Raw genomic sequence first — 27,122 nt, forward strand, 5'->3', positions numbered from 1 at the left:
AAGATAATTTTCACTATAAAATATTATAGCCAGCATATGAATTTTCAAATAGTTTGCACTGTGCTTTTTAAGCCTTTTTTTCTTCAGAGTTTCAAGTAGGTTCCTGGCGGGGTGAACCCATATGTGCTTTGAAGAAGACTAACTTGCTACATATCAAACTGTTTCTGACACTGTTTGGGTGTTTTTTTTTTTTTTGGGGAGGGTTGGGTGTTTTTTTGTTGTTTTGTTTTGTTTTGTTTTTTAACAGAAGATTACAGTATTGCTTTTTCCTGGAGTGTTTTAAAAGTGAGAGTTAAACTCCCAGTAGATTTCCCTACTGTGGTTTTGGTGTGTTTCTGTGTGAAACTGAGGGCAGGATTTGTTTGAGTATGTAGGCCACTATTGTATTAGAATTACATAACCGGGTTGAGTGGTGGAAACAGATGAAAAGACGGGCATGTACAGCGTCCCCTCACAGATTATATCCTGCAACAATGAAGACAGCTCAAGCTCTGCAGAGAATGTGGTCACATGCAGTCAAAAAGTTGGGGATTTTGAAAGGGCGCGTGAGTTGCTTTTTGTTGCATCTTGCTCCACGTCTTCTCCCTCTCCCCCTCATAAACCTCTCCCTTCTCCAACTCCCTTTTACAGCCAGATAACTGTTGTGGCAGGTCTTCTGGTTTTGTTCTTCTTTCGATGTGAATGAAGTTGTCTTTGGTGATCTGTAGTAGAAAGTAATTGCATAAATCTCTGATGACTGTCAGTGAGAGTTGCAACAGCTGCCTGTTCATAGCACACAGATGATTTTAGCACTTTGACTAGTTTCCTGCCAAAGATTCTGTTAAGCAGTCTATTTTGGGTTATGTAGAAAGCACCTGTCATTTTGGTATATGAGCATTAGGCATATTTAAGTAATTCCTGACAACAGTGTTCTAATTAGAAATAGACTTACTTTAGTCACTAATGAATTTTGACTAGCTAATTACAGTAATTTGCATTTACTGCAGGTAGCCTGATACCTATGTGAAACCTGGGTAGACTTGCAAAACAGTTACTAGTAGCAACTGGAGAGGGGGTTCTTAACCATTTTGCCTGCCTTTGTCTCTCCAGTGTTTTGATGTGCAATCTCGCAGTGAAATCGTGATCCTATATAAGGGATGCACGGGATGCTCAGGACCCCTTTGTGTTTCCTTACAGGTGAAATATGAAGAAATTGGCAAGGTGGTAGAGGCTTTTTGTGACCCATCACTTGATGCATTCAGAGGAGAGTCATATTATTAGATGTGGAATACAGAAATTTTGTGATTGTAGCGAAGACTTAAATCTTAGCTATGATCAAGTCCTCTGCTGATGATTTATAACATAAGTAGTCTCTTCCTCCCTCTCAATCTTCTCTTCTCCATTAATCTGTCAGTATGGGTTAGCATTGTGGCAATGGCAAGCAGAAGTACGTTTTATAATGTTAAAGAGATTATTGCTTAGAGATTTGAGGGAGTGCAGATGCGTTTTCTGCCTTGTGAGCTTCCAAGGTGACCATTTAGTTCTCTGAACTATGTTACAGCGCTTGCATAGCTTTATCAGTATGGCAGAACTAGTGCTGTTGTCTTGGTAATTCTGTTGCACAAAATCAACTTTGCAAGTACATTGTGTACTTCTCTTCACTAGTACAGCATACAGCAAATGGGAGAGTTTCTCAAGGAGCAGTTTCTGAAAACATGTTAGTTTAACAATCCTTTATTAATTTAAAAGTGAATTAATTAACTTCTTTTTAATGTTCTGTAACAGTTTCAAGCTAAAAATAAACCCCCAGAATTTACACTTAAAGCATCTGAGGTAGACACTAAGAGGAACATTTTGTAGGCACAGATGAGATGAACCTACAGGCTCAACATGTTGAAAAATCTTAATTGTAGTGTCTGTAGAGAATAGTTTCTCTTACTGCTTGTTTTTGCTACCAGATACCAAGAGACTTGTCTGAGCAAAATTAGCCCATTAGTTTGCGACGCTTTGATTTACTACTTGATGCATCTCAAATTTTGCAGAAGGTGTTACTTGTGCCACTTCTTATGGGAGGCCTAGTTTTATGGAAGGAAAATTTCTGTGAACTTACCAGCTTCATACACATAAAACTGCCTCTGACATTTTTACTGTGCTTTTCTTGGTCCTTTTTCTGCAGTATTGTACTAAGCAAGTAGTTATTTCTCAGGCCTTCCTTCAGTAGGGTAGTATATTGAAAGACCTGATGTTAGAGTTCCTGGAAGAGTAAGGCAACTATGCTGCTGTTTGTCCCCACAGGAATTAAGCTCTGGTCGCTTGCAGCTTGCCTGCCTTGCTATTTTGCCTGCACGGGGCTGCACTCAGTATTCTAGGCTGGGAGGTAATGTTGGTAAGAACTGCATGCAGTACAAACTGAATTTAAGTGATGTTCTTGTTTACACATGTAGGTTTTTGAGGCTTTTATACAGTGAGAAGCGTGGAAAAGATTTTCCATCTCCCCTGCTTCTGCAAGATTTGAACCCACCTGCTTGTCCTTCAGATTTTACCGATCATTTGATACTGTCTTTCGTTTCTAAAACTTTCTTCAGTGAAGTCAACTAGAATTTAAAAAGGCACTGAGGCTCTTCTTTAGCACAGACTGGTTTTCTGCGGAGGTTAAATACGTCATATAGAAGAGCAGGACAGTGATGGTGGAGCCAAGGGTCAGTAGTAAGTAAACTGTTCACACATTTTCATACAAGCCAGACAAGCAAGCCTAGACACTTCTATTTATGGCAGCATAACAGCAGCTCAGAAAAAGAGCTTAGTTAAGGAGAAAATTTTTACTTATGGAAGGTTCTTTCTGTAGGGGAATATATTTAGTGAGACAGTTCAGTGTCAGCAAGCTGAAAAGTTAGACATGGCAACTGGTTAAACAGGAATATCAGATAACTTCACCATGTGCTTCAGCAGAGTAATTCACTGACCTGAGACATACTAATATATTAATAATACTACTACTAACAGTTATAAATGCCACTCATTCTTGTGTGATCTAGACAAGTAGGAATTCAGTAATATTTCTGTTATTTCTAATATAAGCCATCTTCAACTCCGGCTATTTTAATGGATTTTAGTAAGATCCAGAAGGTTCTGGAAACTGGAGAGCATTGTGCATTTTCTGAGAGAACAGTGGAAATCTAACACAGTTCAGTGTTGTAAAATTCCTGGTAAGAATGCTGAATATTTTGCATCCTCAGGAATTCTGACCAGGACTTGTGTTTTAAGTTTCTTTTTCAATACAGTGAATGTGCAATGGGAAGTGTAAACCTAGTTCCTCTTTGGGGTGCTCAGAATCCACTGGAAGAATACACAGTAGCGTTCTTTGTATTCCAGTGACAACGTCCATAGGTTGCTAAACTGTTGCGTACTGCCAGAAGACTTTTTCTCTGGAAAGTGTGTGGGTGGGTGCTTTGGAGTACCAGCATACCCTTCCTCTGTCACTTCTCTGTCTACTGTTTTGGAATTTAGTTGCCAGTGATTCCTTTAATGCCTTTTAAAAAGACCATTAAGTCAAAACTGAGCTTCTGTCTGAACTTCAGTTTTCTAAGCAAATTTTTAGCAAATTCCTGAGAAAGACCACCACTTTTGGCAGTAAAAACATATAAACCTATGGCTTGAATGTGTGCATGTACGTACTTGTGCAATGCCTGGATTTTTTTTCTGCAGTGGATGCTTTGGATTTTGAGATGTTTGCATTGCATGAAATATTGTGGCTCATTTTTCTTACCATTTTAAAGGCCCTGAAGGGTTTGGCTGTGTATTGTATGATGCATCACAGTATGATTATTCTGTATTATATTTTAAGCTGTGATATTGGAAAGATTTCAGGTTATATCAGATAAACTGATGAGTTCAGGATCAGTTTTAACTGGAAATGTTTCTGAGAAGTGTCACAGAACTGGATATACCAGTGCTATATAGTGACACAATGTGCTTTCCTGTAGAACTTAATTTTTTGAGTGGAACCTAAATACTTGGTTATGTGATTCACAGTGGATGAACATTTTGTTAAATCCACATGAACAAGAAGCAAAAGATCTTGAAGGCTAGTTCATTCTGAAAGCCTCACTTTCAACTGCTAAACTTACTGCATACTGGAATGGGAGAGGTTCTTCCTTAAGTATTTTGTATGTTATTTGAAGTGGTGCCGTATAATGCCGGTGTGATGTGAATTAAATGCTTTTGTTTAATGAGACTTTTACAGAAAATTGGAATGAGCTGTTAAATAGGCGAAAAGTGAAGGGATTCTACCACCCTGGACCTATTAATATTTTTAAAAAGAAAATTAATAATTAATTGAAATACATACATTTCATACTAACTCTATGAAATTATTGGAGTATGCATATTATTTTTATACCTATGTTGTAATAGGATATTTCACATTTTAATTGAGGTAGTTGTATGTTTTGTGTTTTACTAACTGGTTTCTGTGTGTAACAGGCCCCAGGCATGGAAGAGCTGATATGGGAACAGTACACTGTGACCTTACAAAAGGTGAGTGAGTGCCTGTTATATTTTTAGTTTACAAATATTCAAGCCCTGGTTTAGTCTGAAATATATTTTACAATAGATGTTATTAGCATATCTAAGTCTGGAATAGGATTAATTCATTGTACAAATTAGATATGTTTTTCATTTTAAAGCTTAATTGCCAGTTAGTTACTCATACAATAGTGTGACTCTTTAATGTTAAGAGTAAACTGAATTAACAAATTAAGTGCTAATATATTTGCTGATGTTTGGTCCTTGTCATGACAGTGTAACATACCTCATGCCAGCCATATAGCACATGGATCTATCAAGCAGTTGTGGTTAATGTCCAAGCTTATAGTAATCACTGAATATGATTGAACGGATTTTATTTTTTGTATACTTTAATATCTACCAATGTAGAATCTAGTGGAAAGCTAATGTCATCAAAATTCTAAAGTGTGTGAGCTATAGATGTCACTTTTAGCAATTCTTCTGAGAAAAGAGGAACCATCTTATTATATAGAGTCCTTCTATGTTAAAGTAGACCGCTTGTTTACAGTGGCTAGGCTGCCACACCGTGGTACAGGATGTACACTTTGATGGTGGTGTTCTTCTCAACTGTTCTGATGATCTGGGTTCAGTGACTAGCTTCTACTGTGGTCCTTACATATTTTCACATGTTCTGCAATGAACTCAGCTTGGATGACCTAGGGTAAAATAGTGATCTTTCCTGGTTTATGTGCTGAATGGTTGAGAAGGAATTGTTTCTTAGGTTACAGAGGTAAACAGGAAATACATTGTAGAACCAGACCTTAGTTCCTGTAATGTCCAACTTTTCAGATCTTGAATATTGTGTAAATAAGCATTACTTCTTTGCCTCAGAGAGAGCTTTAAAATACTGAAGTGGGAAAGACTGTTGGTCTTGGTGCCTCAGCCACTACCACTGAATTTTACCATTATTTTGTATCTGCATTGTTTTGGCTCAAAGCATCAAGCTGCTTCCTGTAAAAACAAAGGTGCAATAAGTGAAGTGCTGTTTAAAATTCCTCAAAGGAATAACCAATTAATATTGGCATTAGTGAAATGTGAGCTGGCATCTGATGAACTGCACACTAAGTGTGAGTTAGGAGAAAAGCACCACTTTATTTTGGTGTATTACTTTGCCACTATGTTAAAACATTTTGTTAAATGCAGCATAATTTGTATGTTATAGTGATAGGATGTGTATGTTAAATAGCTGATAAAAATAAACCTGTGTGTTTAACAAAATATATGGTTTTACACACACCTTCTTGTCTGCATTTCAGTTATACTAACAGTTGTCAGGTCTAGTGTTACAGACATGCTTCTTCAGACCCTACTGGTTTTCCCTGATTTTCTGAATGATTTTTTGAATGCCATCTTAGGGCTTCTGTGGATTTGGTATTTCTATGACTACAGGTTTGGCATAAATTACATATTTAAAATAGTTGATTGCGAGAGAGGATAATTATAGAGAATTTACAAGTCCACTGTTTGCTTTATGTGATCAGACATGATCTTGTTTAGTCTGGTCAAAGAGTAATTATTACAAACTACATAGCAATATTGATAAAGATGAGATCCTGGAAAAGCTGTTACAGTTTCCCACGCATCACAAGCCAAATAGATTTATCTGACAATAAATTTGATATGAATAACTAGTGGGATGGTGGAGGAAAATTCAGGCTAAGTTAGTGAGTCCTTTGCTTAATTACTGACTATCACAAGGCTGTAGACTGAGGTTTTGGAACATGGGAACTTGTTTTGGAACATGGGAATATTGTCTTGTTACATGGACCTGTAAACCCATTCCTTTTTTGAATCTAGAGGTGTTGTGTATTTCTGCAACTCTGCACACAACTAGCATATTTTAAGTAATGTCAAGGTAGGGTGCCATTACAGGAACATTCATGTTGCTCTTATTTCTCCTTATCAAAATACATATGGATGGAATTGATTTTTGTTGTGCTTGTTTTTGTTGTAAAGGATTCAAAACGAGGATTTGGGATTGCAGTTTCTGGTGGCAGAGATAACCCTCATTTTGAAAATGGTGAAACATCAATAGTTGTTTCGGATGTTCTCCCAGGTGGTCCAGCAGATGGATTACTTCAGTAAGCGATTTCTTATTTGTTTGTCCGGCATATTTTGAGACGCAGGGCTGTAGAATATGTAAAACCTGTAGAATATGTGAAATCCTGGTGATGTAATCCCTTCAAGTTTTAATGCCCTCCTGAAAACCTAGACGTGTGGTTTAGGTAGATATATAGGATAAAACCAAACAACAGAACAAACTAACTCTACCTGGAGATGATGTTATTTGCTATTTTATAAGAAAATAAATATCAGTGGTGTTGGATTGTGTTTCTTTTAAAGAAACAGTAGCAATACCTAGTATCTTGAAATATTCCTTCTGTTCTTCCTCCAGGAAACACATTTAGTGATAAATCATTAGTTTTCAAAAGAATGGCTTAAGTCAGCCCAAAGAAGGGTCTCCAATCATCAGGTATCAGGACTGGTAATGGGGGAAGGAAGAGAAACAAAGTGTGTGCTAAATAATTACTCTATATTTGAAAGGAAACAAAAAAAAAAAACCAACAAAAAAAAAAACCCCTATGGAAATAAAATATTTATGTAATCCTCCCAGTAACTTCATCCTTGGTGAGGCAGCATCTGTCATGGGCAAGTAATTTTAAGTCAGTAGGCTAAGGTAAACAGTTTCTATCGCCCTGCTGACCAGTTTTTCATCCTTTGACCTGGAATAGCTGATAAGGCCTACCTAGATAAAAGTGTAATAATATAAATAAAAGGATCATTGTGAAACAAAACAGTCTCAACAAAAATGTACAAAATCTTTGGTTTATAGCAGTGACCCCTACATAACACCACTATAATCTGTCTTGTTCCATAATTGCCTGGATTTGGGAATAAAGTAATGTCCACAAATTTTGTAAAACACTAGGTAAGTTGACGATAAGGCAATACCAAGCAATTTGGGCATATTCAGACAAAATATGTTCTGAAGAAAAGTGAATGCAAAGCCATTTCTCCAGCAAACCAAGGAATATAGACCTAAGCTTCAGAGTGGAGAGGGAAATAAAATCCTGAAATCCTTTCTAAGGTTGAGTGGGCATAAATAGATGGGAGTTCTTGAGGCAGTGTTACAATATTTGATATCATCTTTGGATGTATAGACTGCGAAGAGAACTATTTTAGCTCTCACATAAAGCACAGATGAAACTGATAGTGGAATAACGCATGCTGTTCTGGCATACTCATTCAGTAAAAGGAGTTGGAAAGGTATGAAAAGATGCACAAAAATAATTAAGAAATTGGAGAAGGTGCCTTACAAAGAGATGCTTAAAGAATGTTATTTAAAAAGATTGTGATAATGACTTGATTACAGTGAAAAGAAAATAATGGGTATTAAAGATTTATTTTATTTAGCATAAAACAGTACAGTAACCAGTAGCTGGTTAAGCTAATGGTCTGACTGTAAGGTTAGTAACTGAGCAGTCACCAGAATAAACTAACACAAGGAGTGGTAGATTTTTTTTTTTTTTTTTTTTTTTTTAAGATATTCTGCAGTTCTTGTGCTGAAATGCCTTTCTGGAAGAAAATGGTGTTTCAATTAGTCATGTGTTACGGGGCTGTCTTCTGGGGGTGACTGAGTTCAGTCTTAATGGTCTATTTGACATGCAAGAGGTCCGAATTGCCCAATTAGTAATCTCTTTTGGCCTATGTTTTAGGGCATGGAGGACTTTTTGTGGGTTATAGTTTCATTGTTCCTCCCCTCTCCTCGGTTTCACCCCTCCAGTCACCTTTCTTCAGAGTAGATGGGGCCTGAATACCAGTCTTTCAGAAAAGTGTACTGGAGTGGTACTTGTCAAGATTTGTCTGAATACTGCTATGGCTGCAGCAATTGGAAGCTCTCTTGAAATTCTTACGTTGATGTGAAAAAAAATCCCAAACCCCTAGCATTAGATGTGAAAGATAAGGAGTTTTGAAAGAACTAAAAAAAAAAAAGTTTTAATGGTCATCACAATTATTCTTTTAGAAGAAAATCTTCTTTGACATTCTGGCAATGTACCTAAGCTGGGCATAGTACATGTACAAAGATGTACACTGCTTCCCAAAGCCTAACTTCTAGACATACTGAAAGCTTCTTCTAGTATTCAGGTATTGTAGTGCTTGTATAACAAACACAGTTTTAAAACAAAACCCCCTGTTAAAGTGAATGGAACCTAAAGGTTCCCAGAGCGGGGATGTTCCAGTTTTCATGAAGACGCCTCTAAAATATTTTTTCTTTTTTTTTTTCTCCCCTCTTGGTTTTTTGCCTCCTTCCTGTTCCAGAGAAAATGACCGGGTGGTCATAGTTAATGGGACCCCAATGGAAAATGTTCCACATTCTTTTGCAGTCCAACAGCTTAGGAAGAGTGGAAAAGTCGCCACCATTGTAAGTAAATTACAGATATATTCGATTTACATTGGTATGTACCTCTGTAAGATTTTGGGTTTCTTCTATGAAGTGTACTGTAAGTGCATAAAGCAAAGCAAGCCTTTGCCCAATATAATGTAGACAGTAAATAAAGCAAAGACATAGTGTCTACAAGTGAAAAAAGTGGTAATTAAACAACAGTCACAAAGCTTTTCTGTTGAAAAATGGAATAAAATGTATATCCTCAATCTTCAATTTTAGTGAGAAATGAGTGGTAGTTGGAAAAAACAAAAGTTACGTGAGGCAAATGATGTCCTGCATAACAGACCTTGTCCAAGAATTTGCTGTTCAGATTGGCTTTCATTAGTTGAGAGGCATATACAACTCTCTTTTACAGCGGCTTGTCACATTTTTTTACAAGTCATCTAGAAAAAGAAAGTAAGTATTTATTACTGACACTCTTGCAGAGGTAAAAATATATGGTTGCTGATCTGATTTTTCTTATGCATATCTAAATAATCTAATTTACAGGTTGTTGTATAAGTAGAAGGTTGTTCTCCCCTCCTGTCTATCCCCATTTGATGTGTGAAGAATATTCATCTGTTGAATTTCACATTCTGACTGTAAGAGGGTTTTTTTGGTTGTTTGTTCTGTATTGCACTGAACAGGTCGTGAAAAGACCAAGGAAAGTGCAGGCTGCTGTGTTGAAGAGATGCCCCTCTGTTGATTACGAGGACAGAGCTTTAGATATAATGGATGACCATGCAGAATTTGATGGCAAAAGTGCTCGAAGCGGCTACAGTGACAGAAGTTGGCATAGTGGTAATGGAGGGCGCAGCCAAAGCTGGGGAAACAGCTTGGATCAGAGCTATCGAGATGAACAGGACAGAGGGCGCAACCGAAGCAGAGACCGTGATAGGGAGTGCAGCTACAGCCGTGATCGAAGTCGTGGTAGAAGCATTGACAGGAGCTTGGATCGAGACTATAGGAGAGATCGCAGCAGGGGAAGGAGCATTGATAGGGATGGTGGCTATGAACGGGACTACAGAGGAGACTACAGCCCACCCAGTTATAGTCATGGATCTCAGCTTGATCCTAGATACGGGAGGGAAGTGAGGAGTCGAAGTCGGGACAGGCTTCGTTCCCAAAGTCCTTCGCCTGAAATACACTGTCAGCATGAGTACCTAGGACCACAGGATCAGAATGGACCAATCAGCGTTCTCTTAACTAAAGGCAGACATAATGAAGGTAGGTATAGTAGGGAAGAGAGGAACTGTCTTGTAAAACAACATGTTATTTTTGTGGGGAAGGGAAAGGAGCTGAATATTGTCTGCTTTTGTTGAGTTTTCAAACTGATTGCCTAAGTTGTGCTTTTATTTTCTATGGCTGGTGTGAGGTGCTTTTTCCCCCAGCACCTTGAACTTTACCTTTGAACAATGAACTGTTCACCCACATCATTTCAGTCCTTTCAAGCCACTGCGTCCTTTGGTTTTCCATTATCTCTGCCCTATTCTTCTGGTTCTGGTGGGAAACATGGATCTGATCACGATTCGGATTACACTTGGCACATACATAAAAGGGTCAGCTACAGTGCATGAAGAGTGGACTCTGCTTTCAATAGTGCAATTCTCTCCTTCAGTATAAATAAATTAGTTCCGAGGATTATTGAATTTGTTTGGTTCTCATACTTCAGGATGTAGTTAAAGAATACTGAAATAGCAACAGCTGAAGCAGCCTTTCCTTGCTGAGTATCAGAGTGTGTAGATGAAAGCCAAAAGCCTTTGTGTGATGTGAAATACTCTTGTGCTATAAAGCGTATCTGAGATTAGGTTGTACATTCTTTTCTGCTTGCTTTGGAGGTTTTCTTGGGTTTTGTTTTTGTTCTTGTTGGATTTTTTTTGGGATGGGAGAAGTTGGTTGTTGGTTTTGGTTTTGTTGGGTTTTTTATTTTTTTTTTTGGCAGGAGGGTGGGTCTTGGTTTGTGGAAGTTTTGTGGGCGTTTTTCTTATTTTTCAAATCTGCTCTGAATTGTAAGAATTTTTTGCTCACGTAATCTTTGCACACAAGAGCTAACCTCTTTTTTCATAGACTCTCGCAAGGATCCCTCTCCCTCCTTCCTCTTCTTTCCCCCCATATAATGTTTCTACTTGCAAAGATAATGCAGATAAGTATACAAATAAGGAGAAATTTAAGGTGTCTTTGTTAAATTTCATATGAGGATAGTAATTCCATAATAATTTCTGCCATTCATATGGATACTCTGAAGAATCACTCAAATGTGATTTTTTTTTTTTTTTTATTATCTCCCCCCCCCGCAGGTGTTTCTTTCCTTTTCTGTTGTTCTAGGATGTGTATGCTGTAAGACTGTTGTCTTTATTTTTAAATAGTAAATATACTGATCTGAGTAGCTTGGATCAAAGAGAGAAAGAGGGATGGAATGCCTTTGCTTGAAACAGCTGAGACACTGGGTTACAGATAGGACAGGTCAGCATGCAATAGCTTGTTAAAAAAAAATAAAAAGCTCTTTTATTAGCACTTTTTGACCCTTCTCCCTCTCTATGCAATGCAAAATATGATACAGAGAGAGAATCTAGTCCAACATGTTAATAAGCACCTCCAGATCAAAGGCATTATATTGCTGTTGAAGGTACAGACTAGTCATCCATCTGTGACTGGTTTTGGACTGCTATTTGTTCTTACCATGATGACAGCACTGAAATAGAAGAGCTAGCCTAGGGTTGAGTGGGTTTACTAGGTCTGCATTTTTTTTGTTTTCTCATGGTGTAATGAGGTGTACTGCATATACACTGTAGTCTTAAAAAAATGCATCCTTACTCATCTGCTAAAATATGGTGGATTGTTTCCCTGATTACAGAATACGGTCTCCGGCTTGGAAGTCAGATCTTCATAAAAGAAATGACACGTACTGGCTTAGCAACCAAAGATGGCAACCTTCATGAAGGGGATATCATTCTCAAGGTCTGTTCTGGTTTATACTGCTAGCTGTTTAGCAAGCACTTGTTGTAGTGGTTACTCTGGAGTAAGTCATGTTATATTTAAGTTCACCACTAAAATTGAGCACAGTATGGACTTGTTTGTTTTCTTGTTTGTGTTATTGTTGCCTTTTTATGTACAGATCAATGGTACAGTGACAGAGAACATGTCTTTAGCTGATGCCCGAAAATTAATTGAGAAGTCACGGGGGAAGCTCCAGCTGGTTGTCCTCAGGGACAGAAAGCAGACACTGCTCAACATTCCTTCACTGAACGACAGTGACTCAGAAATGGATGGTGAGGTTTAATGTGGATAAAAAGTTCTGAACTCTATGCAGAGTAGAACTAGGTTCTTAAAAAATTAACCAAATATAAAGAAACCTAAGTAATGGTCATTTGAGCATTAAGTTTACTTCCTTTAGGTGAAAGAAAAATGTTGTAGAAATCATATGATTATATTTTGGGCAGGGGCATATAGAAGCAGCATTGTTGGCCTAGCAAAATCGGTCTTCCTTCTCTGAATTACAAGTCAGCTGCTTTAATAAAAGAGTTCAGTTTTAAAAACAAATGGTTTGACTGGTCTTTTTCTTCTGGGGGCATTAGCATTCATGACAGTGTTCAACAGGAGGGAAAGATTTCCAGAACAAGAGGAAATTAAGTCCCTCTGGACAACTGGTTTCTATTTCCAGTATCTGTTCTGTACAAATGATCTCTCGTGGTGTATGAGCAGTATTTCTCAATATATCTTGCTTTGGCAAGGGCTTAGGATTTTGGGGAGAGCAGGATGTTATTTATTACAGGATATTTGCATCTATGATGTCAGAATACTGGGTGCAACTTTTGTAAGTTTTACTGTGAAGACTGAGATATGTTTCAGATCTAAGGATTATTCTGTTTCTTTTGTCACTGAAAAGCAGTGATGTGATGACTGTTAATGTGAACGTGGTCTTCTGCTTGGGAGCCTACTTGAGACCCCAAATAAAGGGCTGCTAACACTAGTTAATGAGTCTATGGTATACTCAAGGTAGTTGTGTGATCTGTGTTTCCTAAAGGTTGTGTGAAACCTTCCTGAAATATTTTCAGGGTGATGGGGAGTGGAAGAACTAAAAGGCATATAGCACCTTTTGAATGCTAGTCACATCCAACTAGGAGTGAGAGTAGGTTCAAAGGTTCAGTTTATCTTACATGTGAAAGCTTTGTAAATAATGTGGGATCAGATGTGTGTGCAGATAATTTAACCAAATCCTGCATTTCTTCATTTGCTGTTCTCTTCACAGACATTTCTGAGGTAGAGTCAAACAGATCATTCTCCCCTCAAGATGACAGATTACATCATTCTGATCTAGATTCACATTCGTCCAATGAAAAGCTGAAAGAGAAAACAAAGTAAGAAGTGACTTCTGCTACTTTTGTAGTCCATTTTTCTAATGCTTGTCAAAGAAGTTCTTAAAATACATGGCATTCTTATAAAATTGCACTACACTTTTTTTCACTCTTTTAGTGCAAAAGATGATCCATCCAGTAGGATGTCCAGGGTGGGAGCAGTGCCTACACCATTCAAATCGACTAGTGACATTGCTACTCCTGCTGTTACAGCTGTAGACACAAACAAAGAATTGAAGCACCAAGATGACACAGCAGGTCAGCATCCGAAGCTTTTGTTTGCTTTTTTCCCCCTGGCCACAGAATGTCTACTCCCCCAATCATGTTGACATACCTAGTATACTCTTCCCGCCAACCCTATCCTGACACACACAGAAGAGGTCTGTGTTTGCTTAGTGGTGCAGGGAGAGAAGAAACACCTGAGATTGTTTGAAGGCAGTTGTTTATTAGAATTACCACCTGAAAAAGCAAGTACTTTACTAGAGCATCTACTAGCCTATTGCCCTAAGCAACCAAATGAAGCTATACCTGAAGTGTTATCTGGCTTGCTTGAAAGAGTTGTGTATCCCTCCCTTGAATTTTGTTCTTTTTCAAGAATTAAAAAAGAAGGGAAGTAAATAAGTTATAGTCAAAGAGATGCTTGAAGTTGAAATCTGTGTTAATCTTTTGCCCGGAGGGGTTTGATTGCTATCAGCTAAAAATTGCTGCCACTTACAACTTTTTTTAATAGCTCAGTAACTTCTGTTGGCTTTTTTACATCCAGCTTCTCAACCAAAAGTTACAAGAACGATTCTTAAACCCAGCCCTGAAGATGAAGCAATATATGGGTAAGGCAGCACTTGCTGTGTTCTTTTGCAGTCAGTGTTTTTCCAGTGACATCTATCTGGTTGTTGGTTGCATGGGTTTGTTTTTGAAGTTCTGGCTTTTTGCCTAATTGGAGTGATACTTCCTTTATAGCTTAGTGCCAAGAAGAGATGACGTGGTTTCTACCAACCAAATTTGAGTTAAACTTAGGTTTAGAAGTGTCTGCCTGGAAGTATAGACTTGCATTCTACCCAGAAGATACAGAACTGTGCTTCTGGGCTTGCATGGGAACATACACAATGGTATATTTTTACTCTATTCTTTTTGGCAGTACTTGGAGCACAGTATTTGGACTACTGGGTCCATTTTGGTGCTCCCCAAGACAAGAAAGACATTGACACACTGGAGTGTATGACATAGGAGAAAAGACTGAGAAAACTGTGTTTGTTAAGCCTGAAGAAGAGGACTGCAGGGACATCTTATTGCTGTCTGCAATGACCTAATAGGTAGAGAGTGTAGAGAAAACAGAGCCATTCTCTTCTCAGTAGGGTACAGTAGTAGGACAAAAGAGCAAGGGACACAAGCTGAAATATGGGAAATTTTGACTTGATATCAAGAAGAAAGCTTTTACTATGAGGTGGTTAACTACTGGAACATCTTTCTCTTGTAGGTTGTGTTATATCCACCACCAGAAATACTCAAAACCAGAACTGGCCAAGGCCCTGATCAACCTGCTTTGAGCAGAGGGCCATTCTAACCTGTGCAGTTCTATGGAAATATATTTTACAGTTCGTCCATTATTTTATATGTACACAGAAGACAAACCTCCCTTTCCCCACAATACTAAGATACAAAGAGAATGTCCTCTATTTCATTTGTAAACTAGCTTCTTGCAAGACAGGGCCTTATGTTTTGTATGTGTGTTTCTGTACAAGCTGGAAACTTCTGTGTAGAAATTCTTTTCTTCAAATGCAAGCCTGTGCAGTCCATGTTTCAGTTCTAATCTCTGCTTAGAAGTGAACAAAATGCTGCTTCCAAAATTTACTTTTCTGTGTTTTTTTTCTGATAGAGCCTGGTACTGGTGATTCTTTAATAATTAAGATACTTAAAGTTTCAAACTGTATTAATAGTAAGTCAATTTCCATGTTTTCCTTTGAGAGTTTCTGAATAAAGAAGGGAAAGGAGCACTGAGATTGTAAGGAGAAGCCTAAAGATAATGTTTCAAAGATATTCTGTAGCTTGGAATATTTTCTTAGATGGATTCTCTTCTCAGATCTTTTCTGGGTTGGACCTTGCATATGTTGTCATTGATGTGCAAATTAATCAAGTGATTATTTTGGTGAAGGGGAATTTATAATACAGGCTTACGGTATTACTGAGAAAGGCTGACAGATAAGTACTGTCCTCTGTGTTGGAAGGTCACTCTGACATACAGCTTTTCTGACAGCCAAAAAGCTGAACCTAGTTCAGTAGCCTCTCCCACTGCAACATGAAAAGACTGATTGTTAACACACCAATAGAGTATACTTGGAAATACTCATTACAAGAAAACTTGAAGACTTCTGTCTAACAGACATCTTAAACTGCAAATAAAATAGGTATACGTTTAATTCATATGACAGTTCTTAAGCATATAGAGGAAAGAACAATAAGTATGATTACTTACAACTCGAGTTGTTTTCACAAAAAAAACCCCAGCTATTTCTCTGAGAGAGGATCTAATATATAGGGAACTATTCTGGGACTTCAAGAACAGGGAGTCGTTCTCCTGCTCTGTCAAGTCTGTGTATGCTACTTAGACTCTCTTCCTAGTTCAGTTTTCATTCTGAAAAATACAAATTCTCTGCTTCCTTCCTTCACTGGGTAGATATAGCCTGTACAGAGAAAGAACGGGACCAAGAATGTTATTAATACCATTTTGTTGAACAGGTTGAAGTTACTTTTCTCTTGACAACCTGTTACTATCATATGCTTAATATCTGGCCTTACTTCCTTTTTCTGTCTGTAAATCTTGTAGCCCTAACACAAAAATGGTGAGATTCAAGAAAGGGGACAGTGTTGGTCTACGACTGGCTGGCGGAAATGATGTAGGGATATTCATTGCTGGAATTCAAGAAGGCACATCAGCTGATCAGGAGGGACTGCAGGAAGGAGATCAAATTCTCAAGGTATGAGTATAAGTATGTGTCCCTGAAATGCAAATCACCTTTGTGTTTTTTGTTTTCTTCTTAGTGGAAATATGGAAGAAATTATGATCTTAGGATATTGCTTTAGAAGTATGTATGTGTGGTGGAGGAATCTTACAGAAAGGAGTTTTTGAGGGAGATTGCATACCAAGCTGTAGTTTGTTTAAAAGATTGGGTGAAAGGGGCAAGTAGGAGAAATACTCATGAAGAAAAATGTCCAAGATGGGAGAAAAAAATTCCTGTACATTGCTTTTTCCTGCTGTTGGATGGGGGGAAAAAATGAGGCCAGGATATTTTTCTTCTTTCATCTTTCTACAGTTTCCTTGGGTAACAGCAATTTATTTTCCCAGTTTCTAAATTACATCATCTACGTCATTTTGTCCTCTTATATTCTTCTTTTTTGCTGAAAATTCAAATAGAAAACTAATGTAATTTTATTTTCTGCCTCTTTTCTCTTGTGATAGCCTTGATTTTTCAAGGTCTTTTGGATCCTGTTAAAGTAGAAGAAACAATCCAGCCGTACACATTCCAGACCTTGTTACTTCAGAAAGATTACTGTTAATTGCTGTAATAAAGTATTTCTTATGGTAATGGACATCATATTGCCTTACCAAAAAAAAGGAAGATAATATTCAAGATTTCTGGTTGGTTGGGTTTTTTTTGTTTTTTCTTTACATGAAACAAAAATCTATGGTTATTCCTTTTATTGTTGATCCCTCAGGTGTTGGTTTTTAATTTCCTGGGGTTTTTGTATTTAGGTAAACACTCAAGACTTCAGAGGCATTGTTCGGGAAGATGCTGTTTTGTATCTCTTAGAAATTCCCAAAGGTGAAACAGTGACAATTTTGGCTCAAAGTAAATATGAAGGTAGGTGCTTTGAACAAAATGTGTGTATATCCATGAAGCTGTTTTGTCAGTGAACTACAAATAAGCTCTGTTGTGCTTATTCCTGATAGCTTTTTAGTTACCCTCCTTTTCAGTAGTTCAGAAGGTAGCTGTATTGTCATACAGGTGTGCATGCATAAAGTGTTTTCAGAGCACTTCTCCATCTCTCATTATTAGCAGATAGCATCTCTGCTTACTCCTGAAGTGTGGCAATTTACTGCTTGTTCCTTCTGCTTTTCTGTCTGTAGCAGCTGGCCTAAGATCTAAGGATGTTAGCATTCCTTTTCTGGCAGTCATAAAGGATTCAGACAGCAGCAAATGGACAGGTTTATGGATGAACAGTTGAGGAGCAAGCAAAGCCTCTTGCTTTCCTATTGGAGGCAGAGCCTGCTGTAGTCTTGAAGCTGCCTAAGGTGCAAATACCTTTAAGGGCTGTGTGTGTTCAAGTATAGAACACTCTGGGTAATGTGTGTACGGCAATGGATGTGAAGGCTGGTTTTTTGCATTTTTTTGAGTGTGTGGGAGAATTTTGAAACTGTTCTCTAGAATGAGAGCTTTATACTTTTTCACACTTGAAAGAGTAAATAAATGGGAATTTCTGTTTTAGTCTACAGAGATATTATGGCCTGTGGCAGAGGAGATTCATTCTTCATCAGGAGCCACTTCGAGTGTGAAAAAGAGTCACCACAGAGCTTAGCGTTCACCAGAGGCGAGATCTTTAGAGTAGTTGATACACTGTATGATGGCAAACTGGGAAACTGGCTGGCTGTGAGAATTGGAAATGAACTGGAAAAGGGCATCATTCCAAATAAGAGCAGGTAAGGTGGCATCCTGTCTTCCTACCCATTGTTAGAAGTAAGATTATTTTTCTTTCCAAATGTTTTTTCTTCTTGGCGTACATTCCTTCGTTTTTTGTCTCCATGCGCAAATGAATAAATTGTTTTGTCTTTACTTTCACAACAATTGGGCGTGTAAAATTGTAGATAATAGAACCCCATGGCATTATGTGAAGCGAGGATGTGAGAAGATGGTGTTACCTACATATAGTAGATCAGGTATTTGCAACCCAGAGCTAGAGCTCCTGTCTCCGCAATCAACCAAGCATGGACCAGCTGCTTCAGTTCCTCTTCTAGAAAATGGGTGGAGGGTCCTTTTTTGCCTTTCCCCCCCACTTTCTTCCCCACACACCACACCTGCCCTCCTTCCCTTCCCCTCCCCTCACCCCCCTTTTCCAAACAAATCAAATAAAATGAAACAAAAAAACCCCTATACCTTAGAAAGCTCATGACTGTGTGTGAGGAATACTCTGATTAATCTTCTTTAATACTCTGATTAATCTTCTTTAAAAGGAACTTCAGTGCTTGAATTTCATTTATATATCCTTATGAAAAATGTTTCAAAAATTTATTCCAAGGTTAATATTTCTTGGTAGCTGTAGGCCTTAATTTTTGTGTGAAATACTGAGTGAACCACAGCAATATTGTTTGCTTAAATAGCTTTCCTAGCCAAAATTCATGTGAGGGAAAAGTAAGCGTTCAGATATGCACAGTACATAAAAATATTAAAATTCATCAACAAAAATACCACAGCATTTTTAGACTATAGCTTTTCCATTCTTGAGCATGGTTGTAATTTTAAGATGGAGGGGGAAAACACAACTGCATTGCACACGGATTCCTGGCATATGCTGCTTATGCGACTCCCCCGCCTCTTTCCCGTTTAGTACATTCTGTCCTCTCTGTTAATTGATCTGACAAAACTAGCCTTTGTTTCTATGCTGTAGTGACTTGACTTATAAGGCCTAATGGAGAAGAGAACAGTGACAGTAATTTCTTAGGCCTTCAGTTCTGACTTGCACTCTCACCACCTCTCTGCAGTTGCATTCTTTTATTTAGGCTTGTGAGTTACCAGTTTAAGAGGACTCATTCCTGCCCAGCAGTCTTGTAGCTGTGGCGAGTCAGACCATTGTTCCGACACTTTGCTCCAACGCAAAAGAACCTGGGCTTCTCCATTCTTTCCTCCACTCGTGACTATCTGGAAAATTACCTGTTGCAAATTCAAAGTATGTTGTTCTTCAGTGAAAGCACCTTTACCCTCTTTGAGTAGTTCTGTACAAATGAATACTGTGCTTTCTCTGTCAGAGCTGAGCAGATGGCCAGTGTTCAAAATGCCCAAAAAGATGGCTCAAGCGATAGAGCAGACTTCTGGAGAACACGTGGTCAGCGATCTGGAGGGAAGAAGAATCTGAGGAAGAGTCGTGAAGATCTGACAGCTGTTGTATCAGTGAGCACAAAATTCCCAGCTTATGAGCGAGTTCAGTTGCGTGAGGGTAAGTGACACTGCTGTGAGCCACCTGCACATTTATGGCTGGCTGGTTTAGCGTACAAATGTTTGGTTAGCTGAGTAAGTGATTTTGAACGACTTGGGTTCAGTCTTAAATTTGAGCACCTCAAGGCTTAAAGTTAATAAAGGAAAAAGAAGCAGGGTTTTCTTGTTTCCTCAGCTTCCCCTTGGCTAGCTCTTAAAGTACAATCTGTATGACCACAATGATTCGCAATCTTTAGCTTGCTTATAAATATCAAAGTATTAAATGTAACCTTGAGACCAAATAAAGCCCAAGTATTCTCAGCAGATTGTCCAGGTGTAATTAAGGTTAATGTGGTCCATTATCTGTAACTCTAAACTAGGTCTATTGCTAGCAATGTTGAGCAAGTCAAGATAATTTTTGGGATATTCACTCAGGATAGTGTTGTGAAACAAAATAAATAATTTAAAGTATCTTAAAGGAGCTCCCAGATGTTAAGATGAAGACTGAGCAGTAGAATAGCAATCCCCTATTAATTTATGAGGTCTGTGTCTGTGCTTCTTTTGACAAAAGCATAACAGAATTTTGCATTTCCTTGCTTATTCAAGCTGCCCTTCAGCTGATTTAGCATTTGTATCTTTATTCAAACAAAGCCTACTGGTCGCAGTTCATGCTATTTTGCTGGATGGAAACATTACTGAAGATCTGCATGTTTTCAGAAGGCAGAATCCTCTCAGTACTTCTTCGTTAGGCAGAATAAAGAAGCTGTTAAGTTAAAACAACCTCTTTTGCTTTCTCATCTGATAAAAATAGCTTTCTGTATGAGTAGTGCTGTTGCGCAAACTTTTGAGAGAATTTTTTACATACATTTTTTAGTATCTTCTACTTACTCATGACCTTGTATAGTAATTGAGAGTCTCATTTGTGCCACTTTGCTTTCTGTATAAAACCAGTCTTACCTGACTTGGCTTTTCTGCAAATACTTTTCTTTCAGCTGGTTTTAAGAGACCTGTGGTAGTATTTGGCCCTATCGCAGATGTTGCTATGGAGAAGTTGTCAAATGATTTGCCTCACCTATACCAGACAGCAAGTAAGTTGTCCTCCTAGCTTTTCTTCCCATCCTTAACTGAGAGAATGGATAACTTAATAATCACAGATAAGCTAAAATGTTCTCTTTGCAGAGACAGAGCCCAGAGACGCAGGTTCAGAGAAGTCAACTGGGGTGGTGCGCTTGAACACTGTGATGCAAATCATTGAACAGGTAGAGTATTTTTTTGTGAAAATTGCTTATGATCAAAGGCATGTTGTTTGGTTTGTTTGCTCTTAAAGCTTGGAGAGTCCTCACATCTTCACTTCATCTGTTTTGGAATTGTTCAGCAACAATTTTTATAGTTTTGCTAGCTATCCTCCAAATGGGAGGGTAAACCTGCTATTAGAAATTAAATTCTCCAATCTTAGTCCATTCTAAATCTGAACAGAGGGGCATCTGCGTTTTAATATATGCTTACTGAATTTGCCATGGAGGCTTTACTGTCATGCAGTGTTCTACTTGCTCTACCGTAATCAGAAACTTAATGTTTTAGATTGCTTCAGAGTTTCTGAACTGAACTACTACTGAACTGAGCAGGAAGTGACTATGATAACTAAGTGGCACCTACTGAGACTGCATGGGCTCTTTTTATAACACTGTTTAGAGATCAGGTAAATAGGTAGTACTCAGAAGCCTAAAAAACTTGGGCAAAAAGAATGTGCTCCACAGCTTGGCCTGAGCCCAATAAAATCAGTGCCAGCGGGGTTAGAATGTTACATAGAAGTCTGGTCAGAGTTCAGGCCCCACTGAAACACATATTTGAAATCCCATTCATCTTCACAGTAGAAATAGTTGAGAAGGAATATATCAAATGGAAAAAAAAAAAAAAAATAGAGATTGGCTTCAGCTACTAAGTATAGATAAAAGCTTACAGTTAGCACCCAGAATTATTGTGGTAGTGGAATGTAGTAGGGGCAGGTAGAGAGAAAAGCCATGTAACTTTCACTATCTATTAAAAAAAAAAAGTGGAAATAAGTGCACTTAACATCAGACTTAGTTAACGTAAGAATGCAGACATTCAAGCAAAAGCTGTTCAGAAAAATGGAGCTGAAAGAAAAAGGCTGCTTGCTGTGTGGCTTCTGAATGTGATACAACTGGGATAAAATCCCAACAAGTTCTGGTCTTATTTGGACAAAAATGTCTTGGTTTTCCTGTGATACCATGTTCCAACTACCTCCTCTTGTTCCCCACAAGCAGCACACTGACTGGCCTTTCTTGTTAACAGGACAAACATGCTCTGTTGGATGTAACTCCTAAAGCAGTGGACCTGCTAAATTATACCCAGTGGTTTCCAATTGTGATCTTCTTTAACCCAGATAGTAAGCAGGGTGTGAAAACCATGAGACAAAGGCTGTGTCCCACATCTAATAAGAGCTCAAGAAAACTTTATGAGCAAGCAAACAAACTGAAGAAAACTTGTTCCCACCTCTTTACAGGTAAGTAAGGAAGAATGTGTGTCTAACTTACTAACCAAGAGAGTAGTGGATGTGACTGTGTAAGTCTTGAGACATCCGCTTACTAGTCTGTATATTACCTCACATAGGCTGGAACTAAAACGATGTGAGGGTATGGTCATAAGCAGTCCCTTGCTTGACTTTTTCCTAAATACCTTATTCTGCCAGATTCTAATACAAAAGAAACTGTGAATCAGCGTACTGTCATCAAACAATAAGTGACTTAAATAAGTTTGGGGAATGGACAAACAATAGAAATACCATGCTTTTGTCAATGATCTAAATTAAATGGCTGTTTAACATTCTCATATAACCAGAACAAAAAGTGTTAAAACAGCAAAGACTGAATAAAGGATCACACTGCATTTGCTGTGTTTATATACTTTTTCCTTCCAATTTTTACAGCCACCATCAATCTGACTTCAGCCAATGATAGCTGGTATGGTAGCCTGAAAGATACAATTCAGCAACAACAAGGTGAAGCAGTATGGGTATCAGAAGGAAAGGTAAGCAGTCAATCCATACTATACTAAGCTGCACAGATGTCTCAAGACATTATTTGCCAGTAAAAATTCTTTAAAATTTTGTTTTCCATTGCTGGATAGGTTAGACATATAGTTGTCTTTCTTGATAACAAAGAATTACTTATTATTGTTCTTTTCGTTAACCTTTGGAGCTTTTACCACCAGTGCTGTGGTTAGGGGAGAATGGTTAGGAAGGATAAACTTTGACAGAACTTTACTTTAGGATTCTGTGTTACAGTTCCTTTCAGTTTTGCAAAGTCGTTATTAAGGAGTTGTTCAGCATGATGTTAAGACCTAACTAGAGTCTAATTCTTATATATTTAATCTTCTTACTATTTTGTAGATGGACAGCATGGAAGATGATGCAGATGATCGTATGTCTTACCTTACTGCAATGGGTGCTGACTACTTGAGTTGTGACAGTCGCCTGATCAGTGACCTGGAAGATACAGATGGAGAAGGAGGTGCATACACTGACAATGAACTTGATGAGCCTTTGGATGAACCAAGGATTTCATCTGTAAGCCGGTCCTCTGAACCTGTACATCATGAGGAGGTGAGATGATTGCATTTTCAACAGGAACGTACTTTGGACGTTCTGAAAGCCCTGTATGTATGGCTTAAAAATGTGGTATTTAAACTGCAGCTTTATCTTACCTCTGCTGCTGTTTAGAGCCGCATTGTGTAGAGCAAAATGGCAATAGCTCCACTTTTCTGCCTAACTCTGTAGGTTTCCTGATGATGTCTCATCATCTTGAATTTTGCTATTATACCTGCAGTGATTTTGGTCAGGTTGCTGACAGTCATTTGACTCCTGGTTAGTGTTCCCAAAATAGTAAACTTGAGCAAGAGGTAAAAATGAAGTAGAGAGTACTGCAGTGATTTTTATCTCTTTTTTTCTTTCACAGAGTTTAAAAAAAAATAACCCAGAACCAAGGGCTCAGTTGAGAAAAGCTGGTAGCAGGGAGATCCTTAGAGAGCCAAGTCCACCTCCAGCATTCAAGCCAGAACCACCTAAGGTAAACTTGTAGAAACAAATATGAACACAAAGGTGTTCTTCTCAGAGATCTCTTCAGATGGAACATCAGGAAGAGCAACTGTAATGGTTAGAGACTAGAAAATATTTTAAGTGCAGAAAGAATGACTGACTGAAGGTGTTGCAGGATAAATCAGACAGAAAACTTAAAGGATAACAGTTCTTTTCAAATATATGTGATCTCTATACGCAATAAGAAAATCTGTTAACAAATTGAAAGGCACCTTTTTAACTCAGCAACACCATGTGTAGGCTGATTATCCGGAAAAGCGTATCTGATGGCATTATTGTGAAGCACAAAATCAGAATCTACCACCTCTGAAATGAGTCTCCACCACTGGAAACTGATGGTAGCCGTGTATTCCAGCCTTGCTCAGGAATGGTGCGGGGTGGGGGGAATTGAGACCAAATTCTGTTTTACCAATTCCTGATTTCCCCTGAACCCCAAGTCCTTTCTTCATGAGGATGGGTGCCCTTGCATGCTGCATGTATTCAGAATATGTTGAAGTATGCCTTGACAACAGAGATTGGGCAGAGTAGGACACGTGTAAGGGGAAAAAAAAGATGGAATAGAAAACAGATTTGGGTGTTGTGCACTTCTAAACTCCTTGTAGTGATATTCTACATTAGGTAGCACTGACAAATCATTTGGGAGGTCAGTTTTCTCTGTGCTGTCCCCTGCCACATCTTGTAGTTCTGTTAATCCTTCACAAATGGGTCAAACATGTCTAAACGTGCTAGTCTTCTGTAGGCTGACATGTAGTGTATGGGGGTACACCCAAAATGTTGCAGCAGTTCAGATAACCTGCAAGTGTTACTTTGGATGAAGATTGACACTGTGAAATACATAGAAAAATTAATAATTTCAGATCAAAGCCTTCATGTGAAGTGAGAATTCCAAAGTTGCTGATGTTAACTTTGCTTATTTTATACTCACAGGGAAAGTTACACAACAAAGAGGATTTATATGACTTCCCCAAGAACTATGACTCCAGATCAAGTAATGTTGCTGTCAGCAGTGAGACTTCAACTGTATCAGCAAAAGCAGCACCACCACCTGTTTCTGTGAAACCTGCCTTTGGGCGTCCCGTCCTGAGAAGCTCTCAGCCAGCAGTCTCACCTGCAGATGAGGAGGCAAAACTGGAAGAGGAAGGAAGCGAACAAGAAAATACTCCAAAATCTGTATTGAGGAAAGTAAAAATATTTGAGGAGATGGATCATAAGGCAAGGAAGCAAAGAATGCAAGAGCTACAAGAGGCCCAGAATGCCAGGGTATGAAGAGATGCATTCTCCCATTGCTGTGCTTTCCACCATATAGAACAGCTTGTATCCTGAAAATGCAAATCATGCCCTCGCATTGTGTTGCTTCTGGAGGGCAAAGTTTGGGAAACCACACATTCGGACATACCATTGTGTGGACTGGGTGTAAAAAGAGGACGTATTTTAAGGCTTCCTATTTTAACTATAGAAAGCTGACTTCTAATAATCTTGTTTCTTTTGGCAATTCACTGTTTTCACATGCACTTTGAATTACTGCTCCAGCAAAAGATCATATAGCTGTAGGAATATGAATAAGGTCAGTTATCAATTTGTGCTTTAATTGTTTCAGATCTAGCTGTGACGTGCTAGACCTACCGTCTAGGATCCTTAATAGTTAGGCTTAAAAAGAACATTTATTTTTCTCCTACTTTCTTTTCAAGCTTGAGATAGCTGAGAAGCACCCAGATATTTATGCTGTCCCTATCAAAACACAGAAGTCGGAACAGAACTGGCCTCAGCCTATGAGGTAAGGTGTACCCAGTTCAAACCATTTTGTCTGGATTGTTTACCAGCAGGAGAAAAACTGATCTTCCTAGTTTTTATTCATACAAATAATCCTGCTTGGTATATTGCTTTGTTGTCATGCCTGAAAGATTACTGTAAAGGTGGGTCAAAATTTCAGTGAACTCCTCTTGTATTTCAGAATATTTTTTTATTTTGGTTCATTCATGCTATTTGAGATACCTGTTCTCTTCTGAACTATTTGCAGAGCCAGTTTTTTTCCCAGATAAGTATTGTTACTCAACTTTTCTGCATTCATATCCTCTGATGTCCATTTTTCTTGTGCTGGATACTGATGACTGTTAGTCCCTAACAAAAATTGCTAGTTTAATTACTTAATAACACTTAAATGTTTATTCAGTTACAGATATATTGTGTGGGTAAGAAAAGTGAGGATGAAACTTGCCTGAGGTCACCTATGAGATCTTGTGATAGTAGTAGTCTTTCATTAAAATTCAGTGACCTCTGGACTGCCTGACCATTGTGTCATCTTACCCTACACACTGTGTATTTCTGACTTGAGCAGTCACCTTTGCAAGAGCTAACACACTATATGATGTCTTCTGTTTTGCAAGACTTTGTTTTTCTTGTCTCTTAGTAACAGCCCATAGATGATGATGTCATAGTATATAATCTAAAATGCAAAAATGATTTATTTCAGTTTTTCTTGGTGGGTTCAGAAAAGCATACTTTAATAGCTTTAGAAGCTTTTTATAAGTAGTGTAAAGTAATCTTTAGACACATACATAATGTTTGCTTACATACAGAAATCAGCATTGTTGCCTTTCTACAGGAATGTTAATGATCAATTAAAGAGAGTAATTAAGTACTGGGATTATGTGGAAGGAGGAGAATGTGTAGGTTTTGTACACTAGGGATTGCAAAAATCGTGGCTCTTGAAATTGAGAAAATGCCTTTCCCTGGCAGATTTTATTTCTATATATTTACTTAGTGTTACATTAAATGGGTAGCACCACAGTGTACAAAAACCCAATGTGTGGGTTATTTCTGCCCACTTTTAAGGATAAGAGCCCTCTTGAGAGTCTTGAGTGAGGAGAGGAGGCTGCCAGTTTAAGAAATGTCATATAAGAAGACTGAGACAGGAGACTGGGGATGCAAAAGAAGAAGCAGGCATAGAAAGAATCTGGTGCAAAAGTAATGGAGGAAAATGTCAGTTGAAGTAGCAGCAATGGCTGAAAATCTCTATTCTCAGGGAATAAAGTTCTGTAAAGCTCTTTGTGGGTGTGTGTGAGGTGGTTTTAGGACTATTACATTTGGCCTTCTTCCATATAGGTTGAATAGATCAAAACTGAACATCAGGTTCTTGATGGAAATAAGATGTCTCTTCAGATAGGCTTATCATGACCACGCAATTGTTTATGGGCTGGAAGGGGTTTCAATGAGCCTTTCTAGGTTGTCATGAATGGCCATAAAGCCAGTACTAAGTGTAATTATTTTTCAGACTAGAAGTAAACGTTCTCTCTCTCTCTCCCTCTCTCTCTCCTCCCTTGTCTTGCTGTGCTAGCTCTAGACCTCCAGAACCCCAGAAACCTCCTATTAGACCTTATCTAGAGAACCGTGGCAGTTATGGCAGTGATGCAGAGGAGGAGGAGTACCGTCGGCAACTATCAGACCACTCTAAGAAGGGCTATTATGGACAGCCATCCAGATACCGAGACACAGAATTGTAG

The 27,122-nt window shown here is 38.3% G+C and overlaps 1 protein-coding gene across 2 annotated transcripts; it reads left to right on the forward strand.

The window, feature by feature from the left end:
• Positions 1–473: 473 nt before the first annotated feature.
• On the forward strand, positions 474–27,122 carry TJP2 (tight junction protein 2). Of its 2 annotated transcripts, XM_010023485.1 has the most exons (22): positions 474–545; positions 4,462–4,515; positions 6,502–6,626; positions 8,866–8,968; positions 9,619–10,198; positions 11,826–11,929; positions 12,087–12,240; positions 13,221–13,329; positions 13,445–13,584; positions 14,090–14,153; positions 16,148–16,298; positions 17,075–17,183; positions 17,809–18,019; positions 19,343–19,530; positions 20,501–20,596; positions 20,688–20,767; positions 21,822–22,032; positions 22,456–22,556; positions 22,918–23,130; positions 24,550–24,882; positions 25,311–25,396; positions 26,957–27,122. In XM_010023485.1, the coding sequence occupies exons 1-22, from the start codon at positions 474–476 to the stop codon at positions 27,120–27,122; spliced, it is 3,450 nt and encodes a 1,149-aa protein (XP_010021787.1). The 2 variants fall into 2 exon arrangements, with proteins under 2 accessions (XP_010021787.1, XP_010021788.1); XM_010023486.1 differs by lacking the exons at positions 474–545; positions 24,550–24,882 and having other exon boundaries at positions 4,465–4,515.

This window comes from Nestor notabilis, unplaced genomic scaffold (assembly GCF_000696875.1).
Source record: "Nestor notabilis isolate BGI_N333 unplaced genomic scaffold, ASM69687v1 scaffold5061, whole genome shotgun sequence".
Classification (NCBI taxonomy): Eukaryota; Metazoa; Chordata; class Aves; order Psittaciformes; family Psittacidae; genus Nestor; species Nestor notabilis.